The sequence below is a fragment of the Condylura cristata genome, unplaced genomic scaffold (genome assembly GCF_000260355.1).
Source record: "Condylura cristata isolate star-nosed mole 26May11 unplaced genomic scaffold, ConCri1.0 scaffold00011, whole genome shotgun sequence".
Taxonomy (NCBI): domain Eukaryota; kingdom Metazoa; phylum Chordata; class Mammalia; order Eulipotyphla; family Talpidae; genus Condylura; species Condylura cristata.
Window position 1 is genome coordinate 17,240,325 of NW_004567112.1, and position 22,618 is coordinate 17,262,942.

At 53.2% G+C, this 22,618-nt stretch overlaps 2 protein-coding genes across 10 annotated transcripts in view; both read left to right on the forward strand.

Moving 5' to 3' along the window:
- LOC101627384 (chromosome unknown open reading frame, human C10orf76) overlaps window positions 1-3,641 on the forward strand; it is a 167,012-nt gene extending 163,371 nt beyond the window's left edge. Inside the window, exons 25-26 of the mRNA XM_004680499.2 lie at window positions 904-1,020; window positions 1,970-3,641. Of these exons, the coding sequence (XP_004680556.1) occupies window positions 904-1,020; window positions 1,970-2,062 (210 nt within the window). The 3' untranslated portion in view covers window positions 2,063-3,641. The remainder of the gene's footprint in view (window positions 1-903; window positions 1,021-1,969) is intronic.
- Window positions 3,642-5,289: 1,648 nt separating this feature from the next.
- Window positions 5,290-22,618, forward strand: KCNIP2 (Kv channel interacting protein 2). 9 transcript variants are annotated; one of them, XM_004680500.2, is made up of 10 exons: window positions 5,459-5,601; window positions 17,516-17,611; window positions 18,410-18,508; window positions 19,215-19,339; window positions 20,007-20,076; window positions 20,243-20,313; window positions 20,412-20,519; window positions 20,685-20,789; window positions 20,919-20,981; window positions 21,296-22,618. In XM_004680500.2, the coding sequence occupies exons 1-10, from the start codon at window positions 5,529-5,531 to the stop codon at window positions 21,341-21,343; spliced, it is 858 nt and encodes a 285-aa protein (XP_004680557.1). In that variant the 5' UTR covers window positions 5,459-5,528; the 3' UTR covers window positions 21,344-22,618. The 9 variants fall into 9 exon arrangements, with proteins under 9 accessions (XP_004680559.1, XP_004680562.1, XP_004680557.1 ...); XM_004680502.2 differs by lacking the exon at window positions 18,410-18,508 and having other exon boundaries at window positions 5,290-5,601; XM_004680505.2 differs by lacking the exons at window positions 17,516-17,611; window positions 18,410-18,508 and having other exon boundaries at window positions 5,290-5,601.

The following is a 22,618-nucleotide window of genomic DNA, read 5'->3' on the forward strand; positions in this document are numbered from 1 at the left end:
GGAGCAGTGGGCGGGTCAGGAGAGGTCTGCCACGCCATGTGGATCTCCTCCAGGGCAGGCGGGAATCGAACTCATGCGGAAGTAGCTTTGGCTTTTTAGTGCTGTGCTTTAACCCGCTGCGCCACCAGGGAGGGCCCCAGCTCACTTCTTTTTACTTGATAGAGAGCCTGTCCCACTAGTTATCCTTGCCTTTGATAACATGTTTGATAAAATGAAGTCATACCAGTGCTGGCTTTGGTAGTCTCACAGAGAGTCAAAGTTCTGGAGTCAACAGAGATCTGACTCCACCCCCATAGAAAGTTAAAAGGCATGGAAGGGTCGGGACCCCTCATCAAACCAAAAGATGAGGTTGGCTCTCGCTATGTCTAGAAACTCTTTCCTACACTTGAAGGCTGGGACGCCCAAAAGTTCGATCCAGGCAATGGATAGGAAGGCTGAGTTGGCATTAAGAGATGAAAACAAGTGGCAGATGGTTCTGTGGAACATCCCAGAACTGAAGAAATGTGGTACCCAGAAAGGGAAAAGGAAGAAGACATTGGCAGAGTCATACTCAGCAACTGTGACAACCTGGCCAGGGAAAGCCAAGAACACATTATGGTATCAGGAATACTTTTGAGCTCAGACACTCACTGTTCTGTCACCTCTTCTCGTGCCCCATCCCCCGAATAAATAGCTTTGGTGGCCAAGCTGGACTGGTCAAGAATGTCAGGGAATGGAAGAAATAAGCAAGAGGTCCCAGAAACCTGAGCAACTGCTCCCTATGGTCAGGCTTTTTCCTGGATTATAAGTAGTGAGCAGAGGCTCTTGGGAGTGCAGCCCCAGACTGCCAAGTCAGTGGAACATGGGGACATGGGGGCCAGGTGACTTGGGGTATGTATGGCCTAAGCCGTTGACCTCTCCCAGGTGCTGGAGGTGGTGCGAGCCAACTATGACACGCTCACACTGAAGCTGCAGGACGGCCTGGACCAGTATGAGCGCTACTCAGAGCAACACAAAGAAGCTGCCTTCTTCAAGGAGCTGGTGAGTCTGCCCACTCCATCTCTGCCTGTGTCTCTGGAGGGGGTCCTTTTCCAGTCACCAGGTGGATGTTCAATCAGGAGGGTGAACATCTAGGGAGCAACAGCATTTTGCCAAAGGCTGACGGAATGAGACTTAAAGGCCTGCTGGATCGGCCATTTAACTTCTCTCCCCAAACAGGCCAGGTTAGGGAGCTGGGCTCAGGGTGTACTGGGCCAGGCTGGGGAGGGTGCACTGCTCACCTCTCTTCATCAGCCACCAAGATGGTGCTTGCTAAGCTCCAGCCGGACTGGGGTTTGACATCAGCAACTTTGGCTCCCTATCTTGTCCTCAGAGCAATGAGCGAGAGTCAACATCTCTTCTCCCTATGCAGTTACTTCTTGGCCAGTTCCTCAGTGGCTCCTGATGTGCATGCATTCCCATTCTAGTTGTATAATCTTCACTCCCTGCCCATACTCCCATTTTTCCTCGGCCCCTACACTTGGCCAGTAAACATTTGCTCTGTGCAGACTGCAGTTCCATCTCTAAACACATTCTCGCCCAAGAAAGGAGAGAAGGGAGAGTTAGGACACTAGAAATGCATCTGAAAAGTGGTAACTCTAGAGCATGAGCCCTCAGGCCTCAGTTTCTCCTCCATCAAACCATCCAGCTTCTGTATGGCCAAGGCAAGGACCAAGGCCTGACCTTAACCCTCCTTTCTGTCTGCACTTCCTCTCCCCTCAGGGACCCAGATGTTCTTCTCACATCCACTTGAGTTTGTTTCACAGCCCCTCTTTTCTTCCACTTCATGAAACTGTTCATTTGCCTGTGGGATAATAGCTGTTAAGGGTTCATTTCCTAAGAGAAAAACTTCTAGCATGCTTTGCATCTCCGGCCATCTACTCTTTGTAACCAACTCTCTCCTTGTTTTCCTTCTGCCTGTGTCCTCTGACCTCCCCTCACCCTTTCCCAGGTTCGATCCATTAGCACCAATGTCCGGAGAAACCTGGCCTTCCACACACTCACCCAGGAAGTCCTGCTCAAGGAGTTCTCCACTATCTCCTGAAGCTACGCTCATCTGAGCAGCCGCTGACTGCCCTTACCCATGAGGCTCTGAGCTGAAGGGGGAGTGAGGGGAGAGGGGCTGTCCCCCAGGTTGGAGAAAAGCAGACCCTCTCGGTGACGCCAGCACTTCAGTGGAACCTGGACAGCAGGGGCCAGGAGGGGAAGCCAGGGGTGATCTTACTTGGGGAGGGGTGGGTGGGCAGAGGGAAAGCCTTCAAGAATGAGGGAGTCCCAGGGTGGCTTTCCTGGATACCCTTCACATTTCCACTTGAGATTACACATTGTGCCTCCCAACAGGTTTTTAGGAGCTGTTGGTGTAGGCCTTGGGTGGTGCCAGCACCCTCGGGGGCATCAGTTTCCTTAGGCTTTTGAAAACATGAACTCTCAGACGAGTGGAACCACGTTCTGCTTCCTTTGGGCATGGAACCGAGTAGGCTTGAAATCTGTGTCCCTTTCCCCCTCTCGCATTCTGTCCAGTCTTTAGAACTTTAGCTCAGGCTTAGGGTAGGATAGGAATGGGGTTACCTGTTTTCTATTTTCTAAATCCAGAGCTAACTCCTAGGAGACCAGAAATTAGAATCCACCCAATGCTCCACTGCCCAGCCACCACCACTGCCCAGCCACCACTTTCTGGACTTCACTCCTAGCACAAGGAGTACTGTTAGCTATCCCCTGCCTTCCAGCCCATTGTCCATCCACACTGTAGGTCCACAACCATAACTTTTTATTTGCAGCCGGTTAAACTGTCTTTAGAATGTGTGTGTGAAATAAACATTGACAGGTTCTCTGGAGCCCTCAGGTGCCTACTTTGCTGGTTCCCTTCCAGCAGTTCTCTCACCTCCCTAGCTGCCCTCCTCTGGGAGCCTCTCCTGCCTCAGCTGAGCTCCCCTCCGAGTGTTCCACCCCCTCACGGCTGTTGTTTACATCCAGCCTGCTGGAGAATTTCCTCTGGGAGGAATCTGTTCCTGTTGTGGCCTGGTGCCTGGGAGGGCGCCTGCCATCTGAAAGAGGCCAGGTGAGCGAGAAGGAGAGGAGAGGAGCAGAGGCGTTCTTTCTACCTGCGTGAACAACAAGCAAGTCTCCTGACCTTCAGGAAGTTGGCTGTAGTACCCCCTGTCCACAGCCTGCATGGGAGACTGTAGACTTTTCCTACCTAGCTGCTGCCTCCCTTTGTAAAGCCCCAGGGGATGGCAGGGAACAAGCAGCATCATCGGATTGGAAGTATTTGGGAGTAAGTGCAGGCATCCAGCAGTGAGAGCGAGTGTGGGACCCACCCAGCTGCAATTCCACTCAGCCTCAGATCTCTTTGGGAAGACTTGCTCTTCTTGGGAACCAGGTTCTGGCCCCAGCACTGAGGTTGATACATAAGTTCCAGAGCCTCCACCAACATGCTGCCGTGTATAGATGTAGATATTTAAGAAATCAAGGGTTGGGTCACCTCTGATCACTAGATGGAGAGCTTAGCCTGGGCATTTAGTGTTTTTCACAGTGATAAACCCAGGGGAGCCAGAGCTGGTGGCAAGTTTGAAGTCATTAAAAATTTATTTGTATGGGGCAGTCTTTTTAGTGTCTTTTTTTCCCTCTTAATCTGTTACCCAAAATTCATTTCTCAAAGACAGAGTTAATATAGTTTTCTATGTACTGATCCCTTCTGGCTAGAGGACCCTGCCTGTCTTTACAGGTTCTCTTCTTGAGTCTGGCCTTAGTGAAGGCCAGTGTAAGCCAGAGAGTTGTAGCCTTCCCTTGTCTTCTCTTACCTCCAAAGCAGGTATTGAGCAGGCCAGCCAGCTCACTTGGTCTGCTTTGGATTCCTGCCAGCCTTTCCTATGAAATGAACAAGGGCAGGTCTAGGGCATGAGGCCATAAACAGAAGATTCCTTCTATAAATGCCCATTTCCTGGCCCATGTATACACTTATCCTAAGGACTTCAGTCAGGAGTTGCATCCTGTCCTATAAATCAGCCCCAGAAGAAGTTGTCCAGACTTTGTCCATGCCTCAGAGTCCAAGCCAAGGAGAGTCCAAGCCAGGAGTTAGCTGGGTGTTGCTCTAAAAGACCATCTTTTCCTTGCCTGAATTCACGCCTGAACTCCCACCACAATTCCTACTGGGTAATTGAATCAAGTGACTGGAAGTTAAACCCAATTGAAGAGATTAAGTGTGCAGGGGTCACTTTAGCTGAAGCTTTCAGTCTCAGCAGGCCACTCCTTCAAAGATGCAGTTGTTGGGCAGGCAAAACTACCTGGGACTTTGTCACCAGGCCATCCAGAACCTCCTTGTTGTGGAGGGGGTGGGTCTTTTAGGTTAGGAGCCCAGAAAGCATTTGGAAAAGGTCAGAGAAGTAGGCTCAGTCATTCAGCTCCTGTTCCAGGAGCCTGAGATAGCCCAGCTCTGTGCCAGTCCCTGGCCTCAGAAAAGCAGCTAATCAGTGAACAGGAACCTCAGAAGAAGGGGCATTGCCACCCATCCTTCCTCACCTGGACTCCCAAGGCTTCAGTCACTCCACAAATCTTCTGGAAAACAGGACTCCAGAGCATGAGAGAGAAAAGCAAGAATGCTGAAAGAAAAAAATTTAGAAGAATAAAAGAGCAAGACCATCTTGAGAAACAGACCTGGTTCTCTTTTCTTCCCAGTCGACAATGGAGGACATTCCAACAGGGAAGAAGGCACCCTGAGAATGACTAGGGCCCAGAGCCAGGGTGTTGGAAGTGGGTGTGGGTCCCAACCCTGTTGGAGAAGAGAAAATTGTGGTGCACTGGCCTGAAATCTGCCTGTATCAGAGACAGGTTGGCTAGTTCCTCCTAGCCGAGTGGGTCCTGGGGTGGAGTGGAGGTGTGCTCACAGGGCAGCGAACAGGGAAAACGGGACTGAGTGGAGACTGACAGAACTGGGGGATCTGAAGACATACCCTCTTGGCGCTTACTCGGAGGAGGAGTGCTTAAAAATTGGGGGTGGGGTTTCCTCACTGTGGGAGCCTTTCTGGCCTTACTCCCTTCTCCCCTAAGACCCACGGATTCTTGCTTTGAGGGTAGTGTTGCCTGAGAGTCAGTCTTCCTCCCCGCACTTCCCAGCTCACCCTTTCACCGGGTGCCTTCCGCGAGCTGTGCAAAGAGGAGGGGGCGGGGGAGGGGGAGCCAATCCCGGCAGCGCCAAAGGGGGGAGGCGGCGGTGACAGTCGCGGGGAGGGGGCGGGAGCAGAGGCAGCTCGGCTCTGCTCCACGTTCAGCTCCGCTCTGCCTCCAGCTCTGCATTCACCTACTGCCCAGGCCTCTCGCTCCTGCCCCAGGACTCCCTGGTGGGTCCTAGACCCCCGGCCCTGACCCCGACTCTTTGCCCAGTCCGGACTATTGCGGCCCCCAACCCCAGCAGCGCTCTGCGCCGCCAGGGGGCGCCCTGTGAGCGCCCTATCCCGGCCTCCCGGCGCCCCCTCCCACGGCCCGAGCGGGACGGGAGGGGGGCGCCGGGGGCCATGCGGGGCCAGGGTCGCAAGGAGAGTTTGTCCGATTCCCGAGACTTGGACGGATCCTACGACCAGCTCACGGGTGAGTCGGGTGAATCGGTGGCTCAGGGGTCTCAGGAGGGAGGGCAGACTCCACCACCCCACACTCACACGCCCCCTTACTCCTCTCTGACCCCTGCCAGGCCTTTGCCCGCACTCTGCCCCCTTCCCAGGCACCCTCGTCACTATTCTGGGACAAGACACTGGGATGCTAAGCCTTGGGTCACAGGGTGTGGTAGGGGGGAGTGGAGGGGAGCAGGCAGGGCAGGTGGAGAGAGGCAGCAGGTGTGGGCGAGTGTGACAGAGGCTGGGAGGGTGTCTGGAGTGGGAGGTGTTACGTGCATGAGCACCTGTCATTCTTTGTGTGTATCGTGTGTGCACCTCCAAGAGCTGGTTGCCATGTGCCCTGTGCTTAGTGACAGGATGAGTGTGAGTGTGCAAGTGTATGGTTTTTGTCAGCTGTTTGAGGTCATATCTGACCTTGCCTGTACCAGTGAAGTTGTTTTGCCTATGTCTCTGTTCAATGTGCAGCTTCTGTATAAAGTGGCATATGGCTCCCAGATTGTGGCGGGCTTCACTTTATGGTGGTATGTCTCTTTGTGAACATCCTGGGACAAGAATTTGTTAAAGTGAGTCGTGTTGTGTTTTGTGACCCTACGGCTATGTGTGCTCTATTTGGTGTTGTGTACTTTCACGTGGTAACGTCTGCAGTGAGGCTCTGAGTGTCTGTGACGTCCCTGGCCCTTGCTGCCTCTCTGGCTTCCTGCATTGCACTGCCTCCTCACGTTTTCCATAAGTAGCCTAGCTGGCTCTCTAGTGTCCAGCTGCCCAGCCTAGCTCTCAGGAGCAGCTCCCAACCTAAGTCCCTGACACCTCTGGGGAGACTAGTTATGTCTGGGGCAGTCTCTTCCCCCACAGTGCTCAGAGATCGTTCTTACACCTGAGGTTTCTTCCATCTCCAACAACACCCCCACCGCCACCACCACGAACTTCATAAAAACCTTTTGCCTCCTCTGCAGACACAGAGATAGAAGCTCTAGGCTGGGAGGTACCATGTGGCCTCTACTTAGGTCCCCCCAAACCATTTTGCTGCCCAGGCAGCCTCTCTCTCCCACATTGGGGAGTTATGTGAGAGCAGTACATCTGTGCCTGTGCATATTCCTGGGTTTGGTAGGCAGATCCATGTGTGTGTGTGGGTGACTGTGTCACCTTGTGTACATTTCCATGTACGTGTTTGTGTCTCATCATGCAGCCTACCGAAAAACTCCAACAGAGAATGGGAGGAGGGATGCTGTCTCCCTTGGGTCTGGAACAGACTGGGGAGAAGGATGGAAGCTGTGATCCTTGTAAGCCCTGAGGAGAGTATGGTTACTTCTGGGAGTGGAGGAGAGGACGAGGCCATGAAGTGCTAGAAGTAGTTCCCAGTCCCTGACTCTGGATGTCCTAGCCCTACACCAACAGCCTCAGAAGGGGGCGCACTCTGGCAGGAACAGATGTAGGGGAGTGACAAATGTGCCCTAGATGAGCCTCAGGAAGACCTTGATGGAATCCAAATGTCCAGTTGTCTAGCTGTGCTATGAACTCCATTCACACCACCAGCTCAATCAAGATCCTCGAGAGTATGAAGACCGCAGGGCCTTCATTAGCACCACATTGTTGGGGACTGCCTCCTGCTTTAGTTGAGATTCCCCATTAGTGGACTCGTCTGCTCCCCGGTGTAGCTATTTGACATCAGAGATCTCACCAAATCAGAGGTTTAGCTGAAGGTGGGGAAGCACTGGAAGGTGGTGCAGAAATGGACGCGTGAGTTCCAGCTATGTGTGGCTTTAACCCTCTGGGCCTCACTTTTCTCATCTGTAAAATGCAGGATACTACTTCCTACTTGCCTGTTTTCCTAGGAAAATGTTGACAAGTGTTGAGAAAGGCGGCACGCCATCATCATCCTCACTGTAGAAAGCTCCACACACGACTTGGAAAGTAGAAATAGCACTACCAGGAACTCTCATTTCAAAAGAAAACTGATAGCGGGAGACTAGCGACGCTGGGACGCCTGTGTAGTCTCGGCCCTCGCGGCACTTAAGCGTTCCGGGGTTCTGGAGCTGAAGCGCGGAGGGGAGTCGTTGTCCACGGTGCTGAAGAGTGTGTCGGGCGGTGGTGCGGGGGAACCATCCAGAGCTGACGGGACGCCTGAGCTCACTGGGCAGGAGTGTTGTGCTGCTGTCATCCCAGCCCATCAAACTGTCAGGGAGGGTGCCCTAAAGTTAGCAACTCAGGCCATCCTGGTCGCCCTCAACTGCTCTCCTTCCCCAATTCCACCCTAGACTCAAAGCCAGGGAAAACTTTCTAGGAAGGAAACAGCTGAGCCCCACCACAGTCCGCCTCTACGCGTGGCAGCCCTCCCAGCCCGCCAGGGCCGTTTGGCAGTGCGGTGGGATGGCAAAAGTCAGTGATCAGCTGTGGTGCTATCCGAGTCAGGATTAGTTTCGATGTGGGGAGAGCTTGAGCCCTGATAGCCAAGGCTAGAGTGCTCGCTCTCCCGGCTTGGGCTCTCCACGGTCGCGTTCCTCCGGCCATAAACACCGTTCCCCGGAGTAGGGCGCCCTCGTGTGGCCGTAGTGAAGCCATGCTTGCGGATCTGACTGGGAATGGGGGTGCCATCAAACCCAGTGGCAAGATTGGCGTGTTGAGAGGTTACCTGACCTCATAAATGTAGAGTTATCAGCCACATGTAGAGGCTTCAATCGGAGATGTAGGAGTTGCCTCTCCTGTAGACTTTCGCAGGCGTTTGAAGGCATTGACGAGTCTTGGGAGGGGTTCCCCCAGATCTAGCCTGATATACGAGGAGTCCGGGAAAGAGCCGGGACTGAGGGAAGAAGGGCTTCCCCTTGATGCCTTTGGCTGGCAGAAGCCTATGCCCGGAGTCTGTTGAACTCCCAGGACAGAGAGAAACAAACGGCAACAGTTATAAAAGAAAGGGATTCGGAACCAGGAAACAGACCTGTGAGCCACATCCCTGCCGCCGCCTCTTCTTTGCGGCTCCAAGAGCGGCCAATTCCTCCTCCTCCTCCTCGCTTCTGCTCTCCCAAGAGTCCAGAAGTATGGAAGTGTGGGGAGTTGCCATGACAACTGTGGCCCCTCATCCTTTCGCTCTCTGTGCCCAAATGGTAGGAGGAGAAAAGGAGGGCTGAAAAGGGACAGTGAATGGTAAGGCTCATTCCTCCTGCAGCTCCCTTTTCAAAACCTGTCATGTACCCCTTCCCCCCACCCTCCACAAGGAATCCAGAAAACATTCCTAGAGAGTCCGTGCCTCTCCTGCCCCTCCCTACCCGCCCCATCAGAACTTTAGGTACTGGCGCGACAGATAATACTGATGGGGTGAGTTCCCTCGCGCGGCGGAAGAAGACGGGAAAAGAACGAGGCTCTGCTCCCTGCGATCCTGGCCCGGCCAGTCCGGCCCTCCCGCGCCGCCCACGCAGGGCCACTCGGGCGGGGCGGAGATGCGAGCGCCCAGGGCCTTGGGGGTGGAGCTTGGTCACTGTGCTCTCTGCCGAACCATGAACCGATGCCCGGGCAGGTGCCGGAGCCCGCTGGGGCAGGCAGCGCGATCCCTCTATCAGCTGGTGACTGGGTCCCTGTCGCCAGGTATGAGGAAGGGAGGGAGCGGCAGGACCCCTCAAAAAGTGAGCAAAGTGGAATAGGAGACGTACAGAGGTGGGGAGGGAAAGGACCCCTCGCAGAAATGGAGGGAGCAGGACCACTCAAATGATAATAATAAGGTTTAAAAGGTTCTGACCCCTGCACAGGTGGAGCTAGGGATGGGGCTCCTTAAAGAGAAGGTGGGGAGTCAGGGCTCTCCAAAGAGGAAAGGGAAGGGGGCACCGTGGTTCCTCATAGGGAGGAGAAAGGGGGCAGGGCTTTTCACTGAGCTCAGAGGAGGGGACCTCCACGGTGGGTGAAAGGGAAAAGCCCCTCACAGGGATGAAAGGTGGAAGTTTGCAGGAGAGCAAGGAAAAGGAACAGGCTTTTACCAAATTGCTTAGGTTAAGGGGGTCCTAAGATCACTGGAATCAATATCCAGGAGGGAAAAACTCTGAGGTGAGACCAGACCAACAAGAACTCCCTCGGGAGTTCATGCGCGGTAAGATGGACAAACTTGTGTGACTTGAGGTCTGTATGTCACTGTTTTGTCTGTCTCTGGACTATGCAGGGCTGTGCCTCACTTGGCTGTGATCTCTGGGTGGGCATCTCCGTGACACTGTGACTGCATGAGCCCAGAGTTCTGCGCTTTAATGTTGGGTTGGGGGTCCCTGAGTACCTCTAACTTAGCTGCGTAGCCTTCACAAGATTGTACTTTGGTGTGGGCTTTGTGGAATTTCTGACATCTAGCTGTTGAGTACTGTATCGTGGCACTGCTGAGACTGGCATGCAACTCCCTTTGGGTTCCTTAGGGTGTCCTAGTCAGGGCCAGGAGAACCCTGTATCCCCCACACTTGGCCTAGGGAGACCAAAACAACTTGGATCATGGCATTCTGGGATCTGTAGTTCTCTGGCGCTCTCCATGGTATCTTCTTCTTGAGCTCCTGGAGTGTAAGCAGGGCCTGTGGCCTGTCTTTGCCATGTGCTCCCCAGAAGGAGAGGAGGTGGAGCTGAGCCAGAGCCTTCTTTGGGGAGCATGCCTTCCCCCAAGCCCCCTGCTTGGACCTGTCTCCAGTGACAGATGGCTGGAGCCAGGCAGGGCCAGCTCTCAATCACAGCAGTCATGACTTCCAGGCCCCAAAATAGCCCCAAGGCCTAGGGAGGTCATTAATCACCTGATGCAGCTGGGGGCTGCTGTATCTTCTGGTCTGGCATGGGAGATGGAGTGGGATTTGGGGGACAGCGAGCAGAGGTCTGGAGTCTTCAGTGGCTGAGTAACAGTGGGGGAACAAGGGCAGATGGGGAAATAGAACAAGTGGCATAGGGTATGGGCAGGCAGTGTTACTCCCCATTTTACCTGTGTGAGGCTAGACAGCTACATGATAGCGTTTCTCTGTGGTGAGATTCGAGTCACCTGGGGAAGGCTTACTTAATGCTTCAAGATAGCTTTCTCTTACACCCTCACTCTGCCTGAAGTTCTCCTGTTGAGACATCAGTCCTTTGAATAGCTAAGTGGCAATGGGATGCTAGAAAGAAAGACCCAGACCCGGTCAAGTTTGTCACAGGGCCCTGAGATTTGAGATTTGAGTGAGAAAGGAAAGCCTGAAAAACAATTCTTTCACTTCTGACAGGCCATCCCACCAGAGACTTGGTTGATTGACAACCTGAGGCTGGGTCAAGGTCTCAGAAGGCTGGGGATGGAGGTGAGAGAGGGAAGAGGAGGGTTCAGGGACCAAGTGACTTGCTGCAAGCCTGTAAATCAGCAGCAGAGTGCAGGAAGGGCTGCAAGTTTCTTCTTTCAACCCAAATAACCTAGCCTGGCATTCAGATCCCCATGGAATCTGACCCTCTAGGGTCTCATCACTCACCACTTCCTTAATGTGAACTAAGCTACAGCCACTAGGGATTCCTCAACACCCCCCCCCCCCATAGCCCTAGGAAACAGTCTGAGGAAACTGACTGGTCGTTGCTTCTGGGTTGTCTGTGTTACTTTGGGAAAGTCACTTCTCTGAGCCTCAGTTTCCTCAGCCGCACCCTCATCATGTCAACTGTGACATTTCAGGTTTATTATGAGGACAAAGTGAGATAATTTATATAAAGTATCCAGGACACAAAATGTACTCAGTAAATGTTGATCCCTTTGTTGAAGCCGACTGTTGATATTTTAACCGTCTTTTAATAACTAGCTCAAAAGTTACCCTCGCCAGGTTTGTCCTAGCCTCCCAGTTGAGAGCTTTTATTAGCATTCATGTCATGGCCTACTTAGAACAGTTCCTACCTTATAGTAGGCACACAACAAATATTTTTTGATGCCTTATAGTTCTCTCAGTGGGCTGTTTCTCCTTGTACAGTTAGGAGCTGGAATCCTGCTTGCTTCACCTTTGTTTCAGAAACCCCTATGTCTGGCAATCAATTGGTATAGGTCCAGTTTGTAATATCTGTGGCATCTAGTTGCTTAGCCTCTAGCTGAGGAAACATGACTGATCTGGAAAGGCTTAGCTTCAAATCTGTATCATCTCCTCTTAGCTAGATGAACTGAAGCAATACCCTTTACTTCTCTGGGCCTTCTTCACCTCATCACTGAAATGGGTACAATGCTATTTACTCTGTCTGCCTCCTGGGGTTGTCTTGAGACCATAACAATGTGGAATTGTTTGTGGATGTATGTGTGTGTGTTTTAAATTTTATTTATTTTTGCTTAGAAGAACTGGGATTAGGGACAGGTGTGGAGTGATGAGAGGATTCACCAGAGACAGAGTAGGGAGCAGAACAGGTGGATCTACTGAAATACACTGCTGAGGGGAGCAGCAGGGGAGACAGGAGAGGTCTGCTGCACCGTGTGTGTCAGCTCCTTGGCAGGGGTCAGGCCAGGGTGAGGCTCTATTAGTGATAGTGCTGAGACTTAACCCCTAAGCCAACTAGGGAGGTCCCTCAATGTGGAATTGTTAAGAGCTCTAGAAATGTGATGGGAAGCAGAGGAGGAGAGTATCTTAACACTAATTTTAACAAATACTTTAGCAGTTATTCTTGTGCCAGGAGTTAGTCCACAAAATTTCCATATATTTACTCCTCCCAGAAAACTTGAGGTGGGAAACTAAGGCACATAGAGGTTAAGAACTCATCCAGTTAAATGCAAGTGGCAAGCTTGGATTTGAACCCAGGGAATCTGGCACCCTGCTATGCTATTTATTACCTATCTCCTTTTATTGTTCCCATTAATAGCATTGCAGAACAAGGCACTGAGTTTTGAGGGCCTGTGAGTTTAGTAGAAATTCAGCCTTCAGGAGACCCCTGAGGGCTGGAGGTTCTGCATGGAAGGGAATTGAAACTGACTCTAAAAACAGGTAATACCTGGAATAGACAGAGAGCGGAAGGGAGGGAGAGAGGGCATGTTCGAGAATAGCAACAGAAGAGCAAAGGCACAGGAACAGCGCCGAGCTTGGTGTGTCTGGGGGACGATGAGGGACCATATTGGCTTGGGGGAAAAGACTCTGCTGATGGTGGTAGGGGAAAGGATAGTAAATGGCAGATTTGGAATTTGGATAGGGAGATACTTGCTGGTTTCATCTGTAAATCTGTGACCTCTAAGATGTGCGAAACCGAAAACAGCCCCCGAATTGACTGTTTCCTGAGGTGGGCAGAAGAGCAAGCAGAAGGTGAAGCCTGCCTGAGACAAATCATTCCCCACCCCACTCCTTTCCGGTCTTGTCTGGGTGGGGGGTGGGACTGAGTGTTGAAGGGAGAGGAAAGGGGTAAGAGCGAGTGTGAAAGGAAGAGTGGCCCCTGGTGGTGGCTCTGTAGAACTGCATGTTAGGGAACTTTAAATGATGCTTTTCAGGACTGGGACACCCTGATGCCCCACACAGTTGTCACTGAGACATCACCCCAGCATTGGACAAAGGGGGAAGGCTTACTCCAGGGCAGTCCCCTTACACTGGGCCTCCTGGGTAGGCAAGCTGTCTAAGAGAACCAGTATAAAGTGGTGGTTTCAAAGGAAGGTTCAGAATCAGGAGTTCATTTGGCTTCTGACTCTCATCTCAGAGATTTGCTTCATCTCCTTTGCCTTAGTTTCACCGCCTATGAATGTGGGACCTTCTTTCATAGGTTTGCTGTGAAAATTCAACGTGAAGTCTGTAAGCACATGGCACAAAATCTAGACACAGGAGTGCTCAGTTAACAGTAGACAGCAGGGGCAGACAGAGGCCAGCATCTTGTGGCTCCCAGGTTCGGCCTTTCCCCACCCTTCCCCTCACCCCCCTCCAGGAAGGAACCTGGATCATGGGGGAGGGGCTCCACATGAGTAGTGCGTGGGTGGTTCCCTTGGAGGGGTTCAGATTTTTTTTCCTCACTCTGGGCTGCTTCATTAGTTCTATACAGATTCCCAAAGAGCAGGCAGGCTTTCACAGCTCCAGGATGGAGTACCAGCCAGGAGGAAAGAAAAGTAAGGCCCCTTCTCCTCTCCCCTGGCACTCAAGTCTCTAAGTCCCAAAGCATCTATAATAAGCCCCTCCCCCCAGGGTGGTGATTGGCCAAGCAACCTTTTTCCTGTTCAGGCTAATCCTCCCTCCCTTGGGTCTCAGTTTCCCTATCTGTGGCCTGCAGGAGGAGAGTGCTTCCTGCCCTTCAGTCTCCATGGTAACCATAATCGATACTGGTGATTTCAGCCTGCAGGGAGAGGTCACTCCTTCTCCAGCCCCCTCCTCCATATTCTCATACAGTTCATGCAGATGCAGTTACACAACCACAGACCCAGACTTCTAATTATAAGACACATTCATACTACCAATCTTCAGACCCATGTCTTACAACCCCATTAAAATACAGATACCTTACACCTCATATACACTCAGAAATACTGCAAAACCTTCCCACATGCATAGACACTCAGTTCACGTACCCGTAAATGCAAGACACATATAAGAGGAGACCCACATACTCTGCATTCATATGGGAGCACTTACTGGAAACACCCAGCCATACACATGACCTGTACCACTGCTGCTACATATGTGCAGACCATAGCTTCTCCCGTGCATACTGCCTTGCCCTGCCTTCTCCTGAGGCAGGCTCCTCCCTCTCTCCCCTCCCTATGGCAGAGTGGCCACCAGGTTGGGGGGATGGCAGAGGCAGGTCACTGCTTCCCTCCTCCGCCTGCCTGTCTGTCTTGGCCCATATCCTCTGTGCCAAAGTCTCCTGAGGAGGTGCCAGGCCTCAGACTGAGGTGGCCCTGTAAAGAGGAGAGGCTGTGGCTGAGAGGTGCTGGGGCAGGGGGTAGGGAGGAGGGGAGGGAGGATCCAGGGAGGGACTGGGAGAAGGAAGCTGCAGTCAGTCTTACTCAGATTGGGGAACCTAAGAGAAAGAGCTGTGAGGAGGCCAGGCTGGCTGGTCAGCCTCAGCAGGAGGCCATGCCCCAGGTCCACCATGAACCTGGAAGGGCTGGAGATGGTCACAGTGCTCGTGGTCCTCACTCTGTTTGTCAAGGTCCTGGAGCAGTTCGGCCTCTTTGAGCCTGTCTCCTTGGAAGGTAACCCAGTGTCCCACAGCCACCTGAAGTGTTGGGGAGGGGTTGCCCTACCTCTGTGACAGGGAGAGAGGGGTGTGATCCCGCATGTGTTTGGTGAGCAGGGGCTCTTGGGGAACAGGGCATGTGGGAGGGGTAAAGAAGTAGACTGGAAGAGTGGGTCAGGGGGACCTGAGGAGGGCATCTGGGGTACTGGCTATCTGAAGAGAGGGGGCCGGATGGGGTGTTGGGGAGATGATGAGGGTGTGGCATAGGAGGACTGGGGCATGGAGATGAGGGGGCCTGAGAGGCCTGGGGGGACATGAGGAACGGTTCATAGAGAAGAAGGAAGTCCCAGAGACTGTGGGATGGCATCAGACTTCTGGGGAGTCCCTTTTGGGTCCGGGGGCCCACAACAGTTCTGACAATAGGTGTGACTCCCCACACCTGCATCGTTGTGTGACACACTGAGAGATGGGGAGATGTGACTGCGTGTGAGAAAGGACAACGGGTACAACCACGTGAGCCTGTGTCTGTGTCAGAGTGACAGGGTGTGTGACAGGCATGACAGTGTCTGAGGGGAGCTGGGTGTATGGCTGAGCCTCTTTGGGTATCTGATTGTGTGTGCAGCTGTTCTTGGAGTTCCCTGCATATATACCGTTCCATACTCAAGGCTGAGTTGGGGTGGCTTTTGGAGACAGGATTGGGAACACCATGAGTGACACACAACTACTTCAGCTCAGGAGAGAGGGTGAGGGGTGGGTCAGATCAGGAGCCTGCTTCCCAAGCCCCATTGCCTCTCCCACTTTCTCCTAGGATCCAGGAACAGAATGGGCTCCAGAATCTGGACAGAGAGAATAGGAAGTTAATTCTCCACCTCAACACTCAGTCAAGCGAGGAGAATGATTTGGACCATCTTCCTCTCCCACACAAAGAACTAGGCAGCTCCATAGCTTGGCCCTTCCCCAGTTCCACGAAAGACAGGAAAACTGGCAAGAACTAGGGTAGGCTACTGCAGGGTAGACTCCCTGAGGAACTGAAAGGTGTGAAGGGAGCTGGGGACAGAGGGAGGTGCCCGAACTGCGCAGTGCTCAGGAAGAGCAGAAAGCTCCTAGCCCATCCTGCAGCTTCTGCTGCATTTATTGGGGTGATGCGGGAGCAGGCATTGGTCCTTGCTGAACTGGGAGGTTGGACTGAGCTTGTTTTTATCCAGTCCCTAAAAGGCAGGCTCTAACTTGTCATATCACTTGGACTGTTTGGTGGGAAAAGGGTTGGCCCAGAAAACCCAAGGCATCCCTTTCTCTTCCCACCTGGGAGAAGCCTAGAAACATCACCCCAGAGCAGTATGCCTGGGGCCAGGTGGTGAGGAGGATGTGTGAAGCAGGGTAAGCTGGGAGAGGCTTGTGGAAGAACCAACTGCCCCCTCTCCCCCGAGTACAGTAGCAGCAGTGACTACACACCGGAGGCCCTGGGCACAATCTGGCTTTAGAAACCAAAGTCTGAGCTAATGGAGCCCTGGGCAGGAGGCCAGTCCCTCATCGACCCCCCACCAGGCCCACTGTCTCCCTCTCCTTTTCCCTACTTCTGGTGGGTGTAAGGGAGGGGAGGTGAGAGAGTAGAAGGGGGAGGAATCTATGACTTAAAGCGGTTACCTCCTGAAAACAGCACCTTCTCCTGAGGCTGATACTGGCGTGGGGTCAGGGTCTTCTTGGGGCTCTCTGGAATGCAGCCTGAGATGTAGACTCACACACACAGGAACTTGGAGGGAGGGTGCAGGTAGAACTGTAGGATGCCTGCACAAATAAGGGCAGTGCAGGGAATTGTGATCAGTGGGCTCTACTTTACACCAAATAGTCATCTCCAGGCTGTTACTGTCATAAAGTTTGCTGCTGTTTACCTTCAAAGAGGAAACCCTACTGTCCCAGGAAGGGACACACCTGTAGGGTAAATGAATTAGCTGATGAAGAGCATGAAGTGTCTGGCAGGAAGTGTCTAGATGACTTGGAATGAAGGTCTATAGGAAAGAAAGGTGGGTAACCCCAGGAACAATAAAGGTCTTGTGGGTGAAGTGCAGTCTTCAATATCTGGGTGCCAAGGGGACCAGGGCCACAAAATAGGTGTCATGGTGGCCTGATATGTGTCATGTTATAAAGTCACAGTGTGTCATAGTGTACTTAACACACGTCATGATGTCCCAGGGTCTTTGTGTGTGGCTGGATCATGCAGTGTTAAAGATGACCTGTATGGGTCCCCATATGTGTCATCTTTCTCCTAGGTCACATTTGTATATGTAAGGAATACTAGGTCAAAGTGTATGTGTGTGTGTGCGCACGTGTGTGTGTGTGTGTGTGTAGGGGCTTGTTTATTAGGCCACTGCTATGAGCGAGTTGCTGGGTATCAAGATGTCACTGCATGGCATCTATCATTCCTTGTGTCACTGTTTACTTCTTGCTGTGTGTGAGAGAGAGAGTGCGCTCGGGGTTCCTACGGAGGCGATCCTTGGGTTGGACCCCTCCTGCAGAACTCCTAGCTAAGCACTGGAGCCAAGAGCACTGGTCAACACCCCAGTGCCACCTTCCTCCTCCCCTTGCACCTCTCTGTCCCCAGCTGCATCCCATTGTAACAAGGTACCTCTGAGGATTTTTCAGGCCTGAGAAACCCACTGGGCTCTTCCTCAACTACCCTGCTGTTCCCCCTCTCCAATCCTTCCCCTACTCCACCCCAGCCCCAACGGGGTTTATTTGTGACTGGTGGGGAGGGGACAGGGAGTGGAGGGGCAGTGGGGGTTAATGTGCCTTCCTGGGGTCTTCTCTCTTCCCAGGCCACCCTCCAGGGCCTACTAAAAAAGCGTTGAAGCAGCGGTTCCTCAAGCTGCTGCCTTGCTGCGGGCCCCAAGCCCTGCCCTCAGTCAGTGAAAGCAAGTGCCTCTACTGTGCTTCCGGGGGCGGGGCCGTGTGTGTGTGTGTGTGTGTGTGTGTGTGTGGCCAATGTGGGCGAGGTGGGCGTGGCCAACGCGGGGTGAGCGCTGATTGGGCGGAAGTGGGGGCGTGGCTACAAAGCCCACAAACCTGCGTGAGTGGGCGTGGTGAGTGTGAGGGGCGGGGCCCGAGCGTCTGCACGCCACAGGTGCTCCAACCTGGCAGACCCGGGGAGCTTCAACTACCTGTGTGGGCGGGCTGAGGCTAAGTGTGTGTGTATGCGTGTGTGTGTGTGTGTGTGTGTGTCCGCGCGCAGCTTGCGGGGTGTCTGCACTCTTCGGGGTGGCCTCCCGCACTGTCCCTGACTATGGGTCTCAGATGTATGTTGTCCCTACCCCGACTGGATGGGTGCGGGTGTAGAGGACAGACCCTGGCTCCTTCCGATACCAGAATCTTTGGGTTTTCTAGTCTGAGCCTGGTCCCCACTTGAGTGACCTCGCTTTGTCTATAGGTCTGTTTCCTTAGTTGGGCCTTGCCCACTTCGGAGGATCATACTGTTTTTTGCAAGTCATAAAGGCCCATCTAGTAGTTACTGAAGAGTACCGTTGCGATTGCGTCCCACACGGGTGTCGATTCGGAAAGGGCAGGAGTGAGTCCCGCAAACTCGTGTGGGTGGGGTCCATTCCGTGTGTCAGTGCTCCTTCGTTACGTGTGCCTTTGCCCGCGGGCCTGCGGTATGTGCATTGTAACATGCAGGTCTGTGAGATTTGCTGTGAGTGTGAGGTGTGTGTCTGCAGTTGGCCGGGTCTTCCGCTTTCTCGGTGACAGTTCACTCCCTTCAGCATTAGCCGCCCCAGCCTCCCTTCGCCCCCACAGACCCCGCCCGCTGGACCCAGGTGACTTACTCTCCTGGGGGGTGGGGGAGCTCCGCAAGTGTGGTGGGGGTTATTTGCCTGGGGACTGGATGTTGGGGGTTGGGCAGCACTGAGATGCAGTGGGGGTTGGGGCCTTTGCTAAAGCTTACGGGGCGGGGGGTGTGGGGAGGGGTGCTGGAGGGTTGGGTGGGGGCTGGAAGTGGCTTGGCCTGCGCTGGGCGGGGCATGGCTTGGGCACCGCTTGAGAAGGGTGGGACAGGGCTGCTGGGAAGGGGTTGGGTGGGGCAAGGCTGGGGCTGGGGCTGGGCGCTGGGCGGGTCTGAGTGGATCTGGTCTGCGGAAGGAAGGTGGGAGCTGCTCAGACGTCCCCGCTGCAATCTGCTTTCTCTGCCCTTCTTTTCTGGGCTGATGGGGCCGGTGCCTTCCTCTAGAGCCAGGGATCAAGGACCCTGGGGCCAGCGCCAATTCGGGCCCCTGGCTCTGGGACCCCTGGCCTTGGGTCTGCAGCTGATAGACCTTGAGCCTGATCAGCACTTTTTCTCCTTGCCTTGATGTACTCAGCTCAGGGTCCAGGGAACAGACAAGCTACTGTCTTTAGTTGGAGATGAGGGAGTGGGTGGGAAGATGAGTAGGCAGGTGATTTAGAAGAAGGGGTGTGGGGGTCAGGCCTGAGGGTCGGCTGTCCCTCCCTTTTTTCCTTCCCCCCCCTTCACTTCCCTCCCAACAGACAGCGTGGAGGATGAATTTGAGCTGTCCACCGTATGTCACCGGCCTGAGGGTCTGGAGCAGTTGCAGGAGCAAACTAAGTTCACACGCAAAGAGTTGCAGGTCCTCTACCGGGGCTTCAAGAACGTGAGTGTGTATGAGTGTTCTAGAATCTGAGTGCTAGGGGAGGCCAAACTGCATGGGACAGGAGTGGGGCAGGAGTAGGGTGGGAGGGAGGGTGGGACTTTTTGAAGGGTTGGCCTGGAGGATTTGCGAGAGGAGTGGGTGGAAGGGCCCCTAGACCGGTTGAGTGTGGACTACTTGGAAGCTGGCAGAAGCTATGGACAGGCCAGTTAGTTTGATATACTTTTTTAAATTTATGTATATAGAAATGGGGTACAGGCCAGAGGTGCAGGCGCAGCGAGAGGATTCACCAGAGACAGAGTGGGGAGCAGAAAAGGCAGATGGACAAATACACTGCTGAGTGGCGCAGCGGGCGGGTCAGGAGAGGTCTGCCGAGCCATGTGGGTCAGCTCCGTGGCTGGGATCCAGCAAGCACTGAAGTGGCCATGGTTTGACTTAGCTTCGTAGTGCAGCACTCCAGCCCCCTGCGCCACCTGGGAGGACCTCAGTTTGATGTACTTTTAGGGGGAAATCATGCTCCCATTTAGAAGAGCTACATGATGTGTCTTCAAGAGACAAGAAGATTCCCTGGGAGATTCTGGGCAAGAAGGGTGCTTGTGAGTAGGGCGTGGGTGACTGGAAGGGGAATTTGTCTCTGCCTTCAGCCAGGATCTCTTCCCACCCCCTCTAGGAATGTCCCAGCGGAATTGTCAATGAGGAAAACTTCAAGCAGATTTACTCCCAGTTCTTTCCTCAAGGAGGTGAGGGGTCAAGCCTGAGAGAAAGCAGCTGTTCATCTCTAGGCTGAATGGGGGAGGGCTTCTGGAGGGGGTAGGAATGCCAAATGCTAAGAGGGACTTGGGGATGCTATGGCAGTAGGAAGTCTTCTCTTGTCTGGAGCCAGGCTTATCAATGTTTGTCCTACAGATTCCAGCACATATGCCACTTTTCTCTTCAATGCCTTTGACACCAACCATGATGGCTCAGTTAGCTTTGAGGTGAGCTGGAGGAGTGGGCTAGGCTCTACAAAACGTATCCAGAGTGGGGGGTTGGGTGAAGGGTATCTGACACAGCTTCCTTCTTCCCTTCTTCTCAGGACTTTGTGGCTGGTTTGTCAGTGATTCTTCGGGGAACTATAGATGACAGGCTGAACTGGGCCTTCAACCTGTATGACCTCAACAAGGATGGCTGCATCACCAAGGAGGTGTGGAGCAACTGAAGAGCTCGAGGGCTGCATGTGTGTGGGGAGGTGCAAAGGGCCTCAGGAGGGATATGTGGCCCACATAATGCATCACCAGGAGTGAGGTTTACCCTAGGCCTTTGGCCTCCTGGTTTAGAGGCTGGAGGCTCTTCTCTCTTGGTTTAACAGGAAATGCTTGATATCATGAAGTCCATCTATGACATGATGGGCAAGTATACATATCCTGCACTCCGGGAGGAGGCCCCAAGGGAACACGTGGAGAGCTTCTTCCAGGTGCCTGGACTGGGTGGGTCCTGGAGTGAAGGGAATGAGGCAAATGTTTGAGCAAAGAACTTACACAAGTTCTGCGTGCTCTCTCCTGCCATTCCCTCCTATTCTCCCTACCTGATTACCTTTTTGCAGAAGATGGACAGGAACAAGGATGGCGTGGTGACCATTGAGGAATTCATTGAGTCATGTCAAAAGGTATAGGCCCCTGCCCTCCTCATTTGCCTGGTCTGGACTCAGGCATCATTCAGTGATGTAGGAGAAGGCTTTCTTGGGCAGAGTAACACCTTACAACACCTACCTTCTCCCCCCAACCCCCATTCCCCAGTCCTTTTCCCTTACAACTTGGAGAACCCTGTCCCATCCCTATCTCAGGTCTCTGGGTGTTTCCTTCCTCTCTGCTTCTCTGTGTCATGAATGTCGCTATTTCTGACCTGGTGTCCTCCTCCCTGTCTCTGACAAGTTCTTTTTCTTTCTCTTTCCAATCTGCCTCTCTCACACCATGGCTCCAGGACGAGAACATCATGAGGTCCATGCAACTCTTTGACAATGTCATCTAGCTCCCCAGGAGGGGGGTCAGTTGTCCTGGGGTTCATGCTCTAGTCCTAGTCCTGGTGGACCTCACCCTTCTCTTCCCAGGTCTGTCCTCATCTTAGCCCTACCCTGGGGGCTGTTGGGATCCAAGAGCCTGGGGATTCAGCGGTCCAGATTGCTGGTGCAGAATGGGCCAAGGAGTGGGCAGAGCACAACCACAGGGTGTTCCAACTCCAGCAGGTCCCACCTCCTTCCTGCCTAACATTCAGTGCTGAGGGTGCCTCTGCTGTAGGAACCGAGTGGTTCTCCACCTCCCAACCCCACTCTAGAACCACAATAGCCACAATGTCTCCTGCTATGGTGCTTTTCCCATCCCTGATCCCATAAACATTTCCCCTAAGACTCCTTCTCAAAGAGGATGCTCTGTCTTGGCACTGACTTTTTAGCTAGCCTTTGAGATACTTGTAGGAGGAATGTAGAGGGAGGAACCAGCGGTTAGGTCCTGGGAGGCAGCTGGAGTCAAGAGCAGAAGTCCTGGTGATTATCAGTAAGAGCTCAGGCACGCCAGGCTGAAGTTCTGAGCCCCGCAGGTCTGTCACCTCACACCACAGAATAGGAGTTTCCAGATTCTTCAAAAGACATAATGCCCAAGAGAGCCTGGGATCCTAGTGTCTGGCTCAACCACAGAATTCTTTCGTCTCCTTTTCTGTTTATTGTGGGAGTGGCAGCAGGGGAAAGTGGGTGGGAGATATCCTGGATGATCCTTGCCAAAATTTCAGCCTACCTTCCCTGACAACTACAACTTGAGTTTTCATTTAGCATTTCCTCTAGACTTGGAGGCATGAAGTAGTAATTCAGGGACCATCCAGTGGATGCCTTAGAAGATAAGGGGAAGAGGGAGGGAGGCATAGCATCTGAACCCAGCATGGGTTCATGGGGGCATTCATTAGCATCTTGGGTGAACCCAGGCTCTATTCCAACTCCCCACATAGCCTTAGTTTCCACCTAGGGTCTCCCCTTGCCCTATTCAACCTACCCAGAGATGCCCCGAGCATACCTAGAAGGCAAGGCCACAGGACCCAGGGCCCACCTCCTTGTCAGAACTCCTGCCATGCTGCCACTCTGAATAGACCTGCTTGTCCCATTTAGCTCATTCTACCAGTCTGCCAGGGTCTGAGGGGTAGGGTCCCCCAGAGCCCCTTTCCTATCAGAATACTGTTGACTGCTTTGCATTTTTGACTCCTCTGTATATTTTGTAAAAGAAGAAAAAACAGATCCAATAAAACACAATGGCTATGCAC

Excerpts from the sequence above, each read along its gene's own strand:
- KCNIP2 (XM_012723862.1), top strand. The coding sequence starts at position 18,349 with ATGTGCATTGTAACATGCAGGTCTGTGAGATTTGCTGTGAGTGTGAGG. Across the intron at positions 20,520-20,684 it reads ATGGCTGCATCACCAAGGAG|GAAATGCTTGATATCATGAA; the intron begins GTGTGGAGCAAC and ends TTGGTTTAACAG. Across the intron at positions 20,982-21,422 it reads TCATTGAGTCATGTCAAAAG|GTCTGTCCTCATCTTAGCCC; the intron begins GTATAGGCCCCT and ends TTCTCTTCCCAG.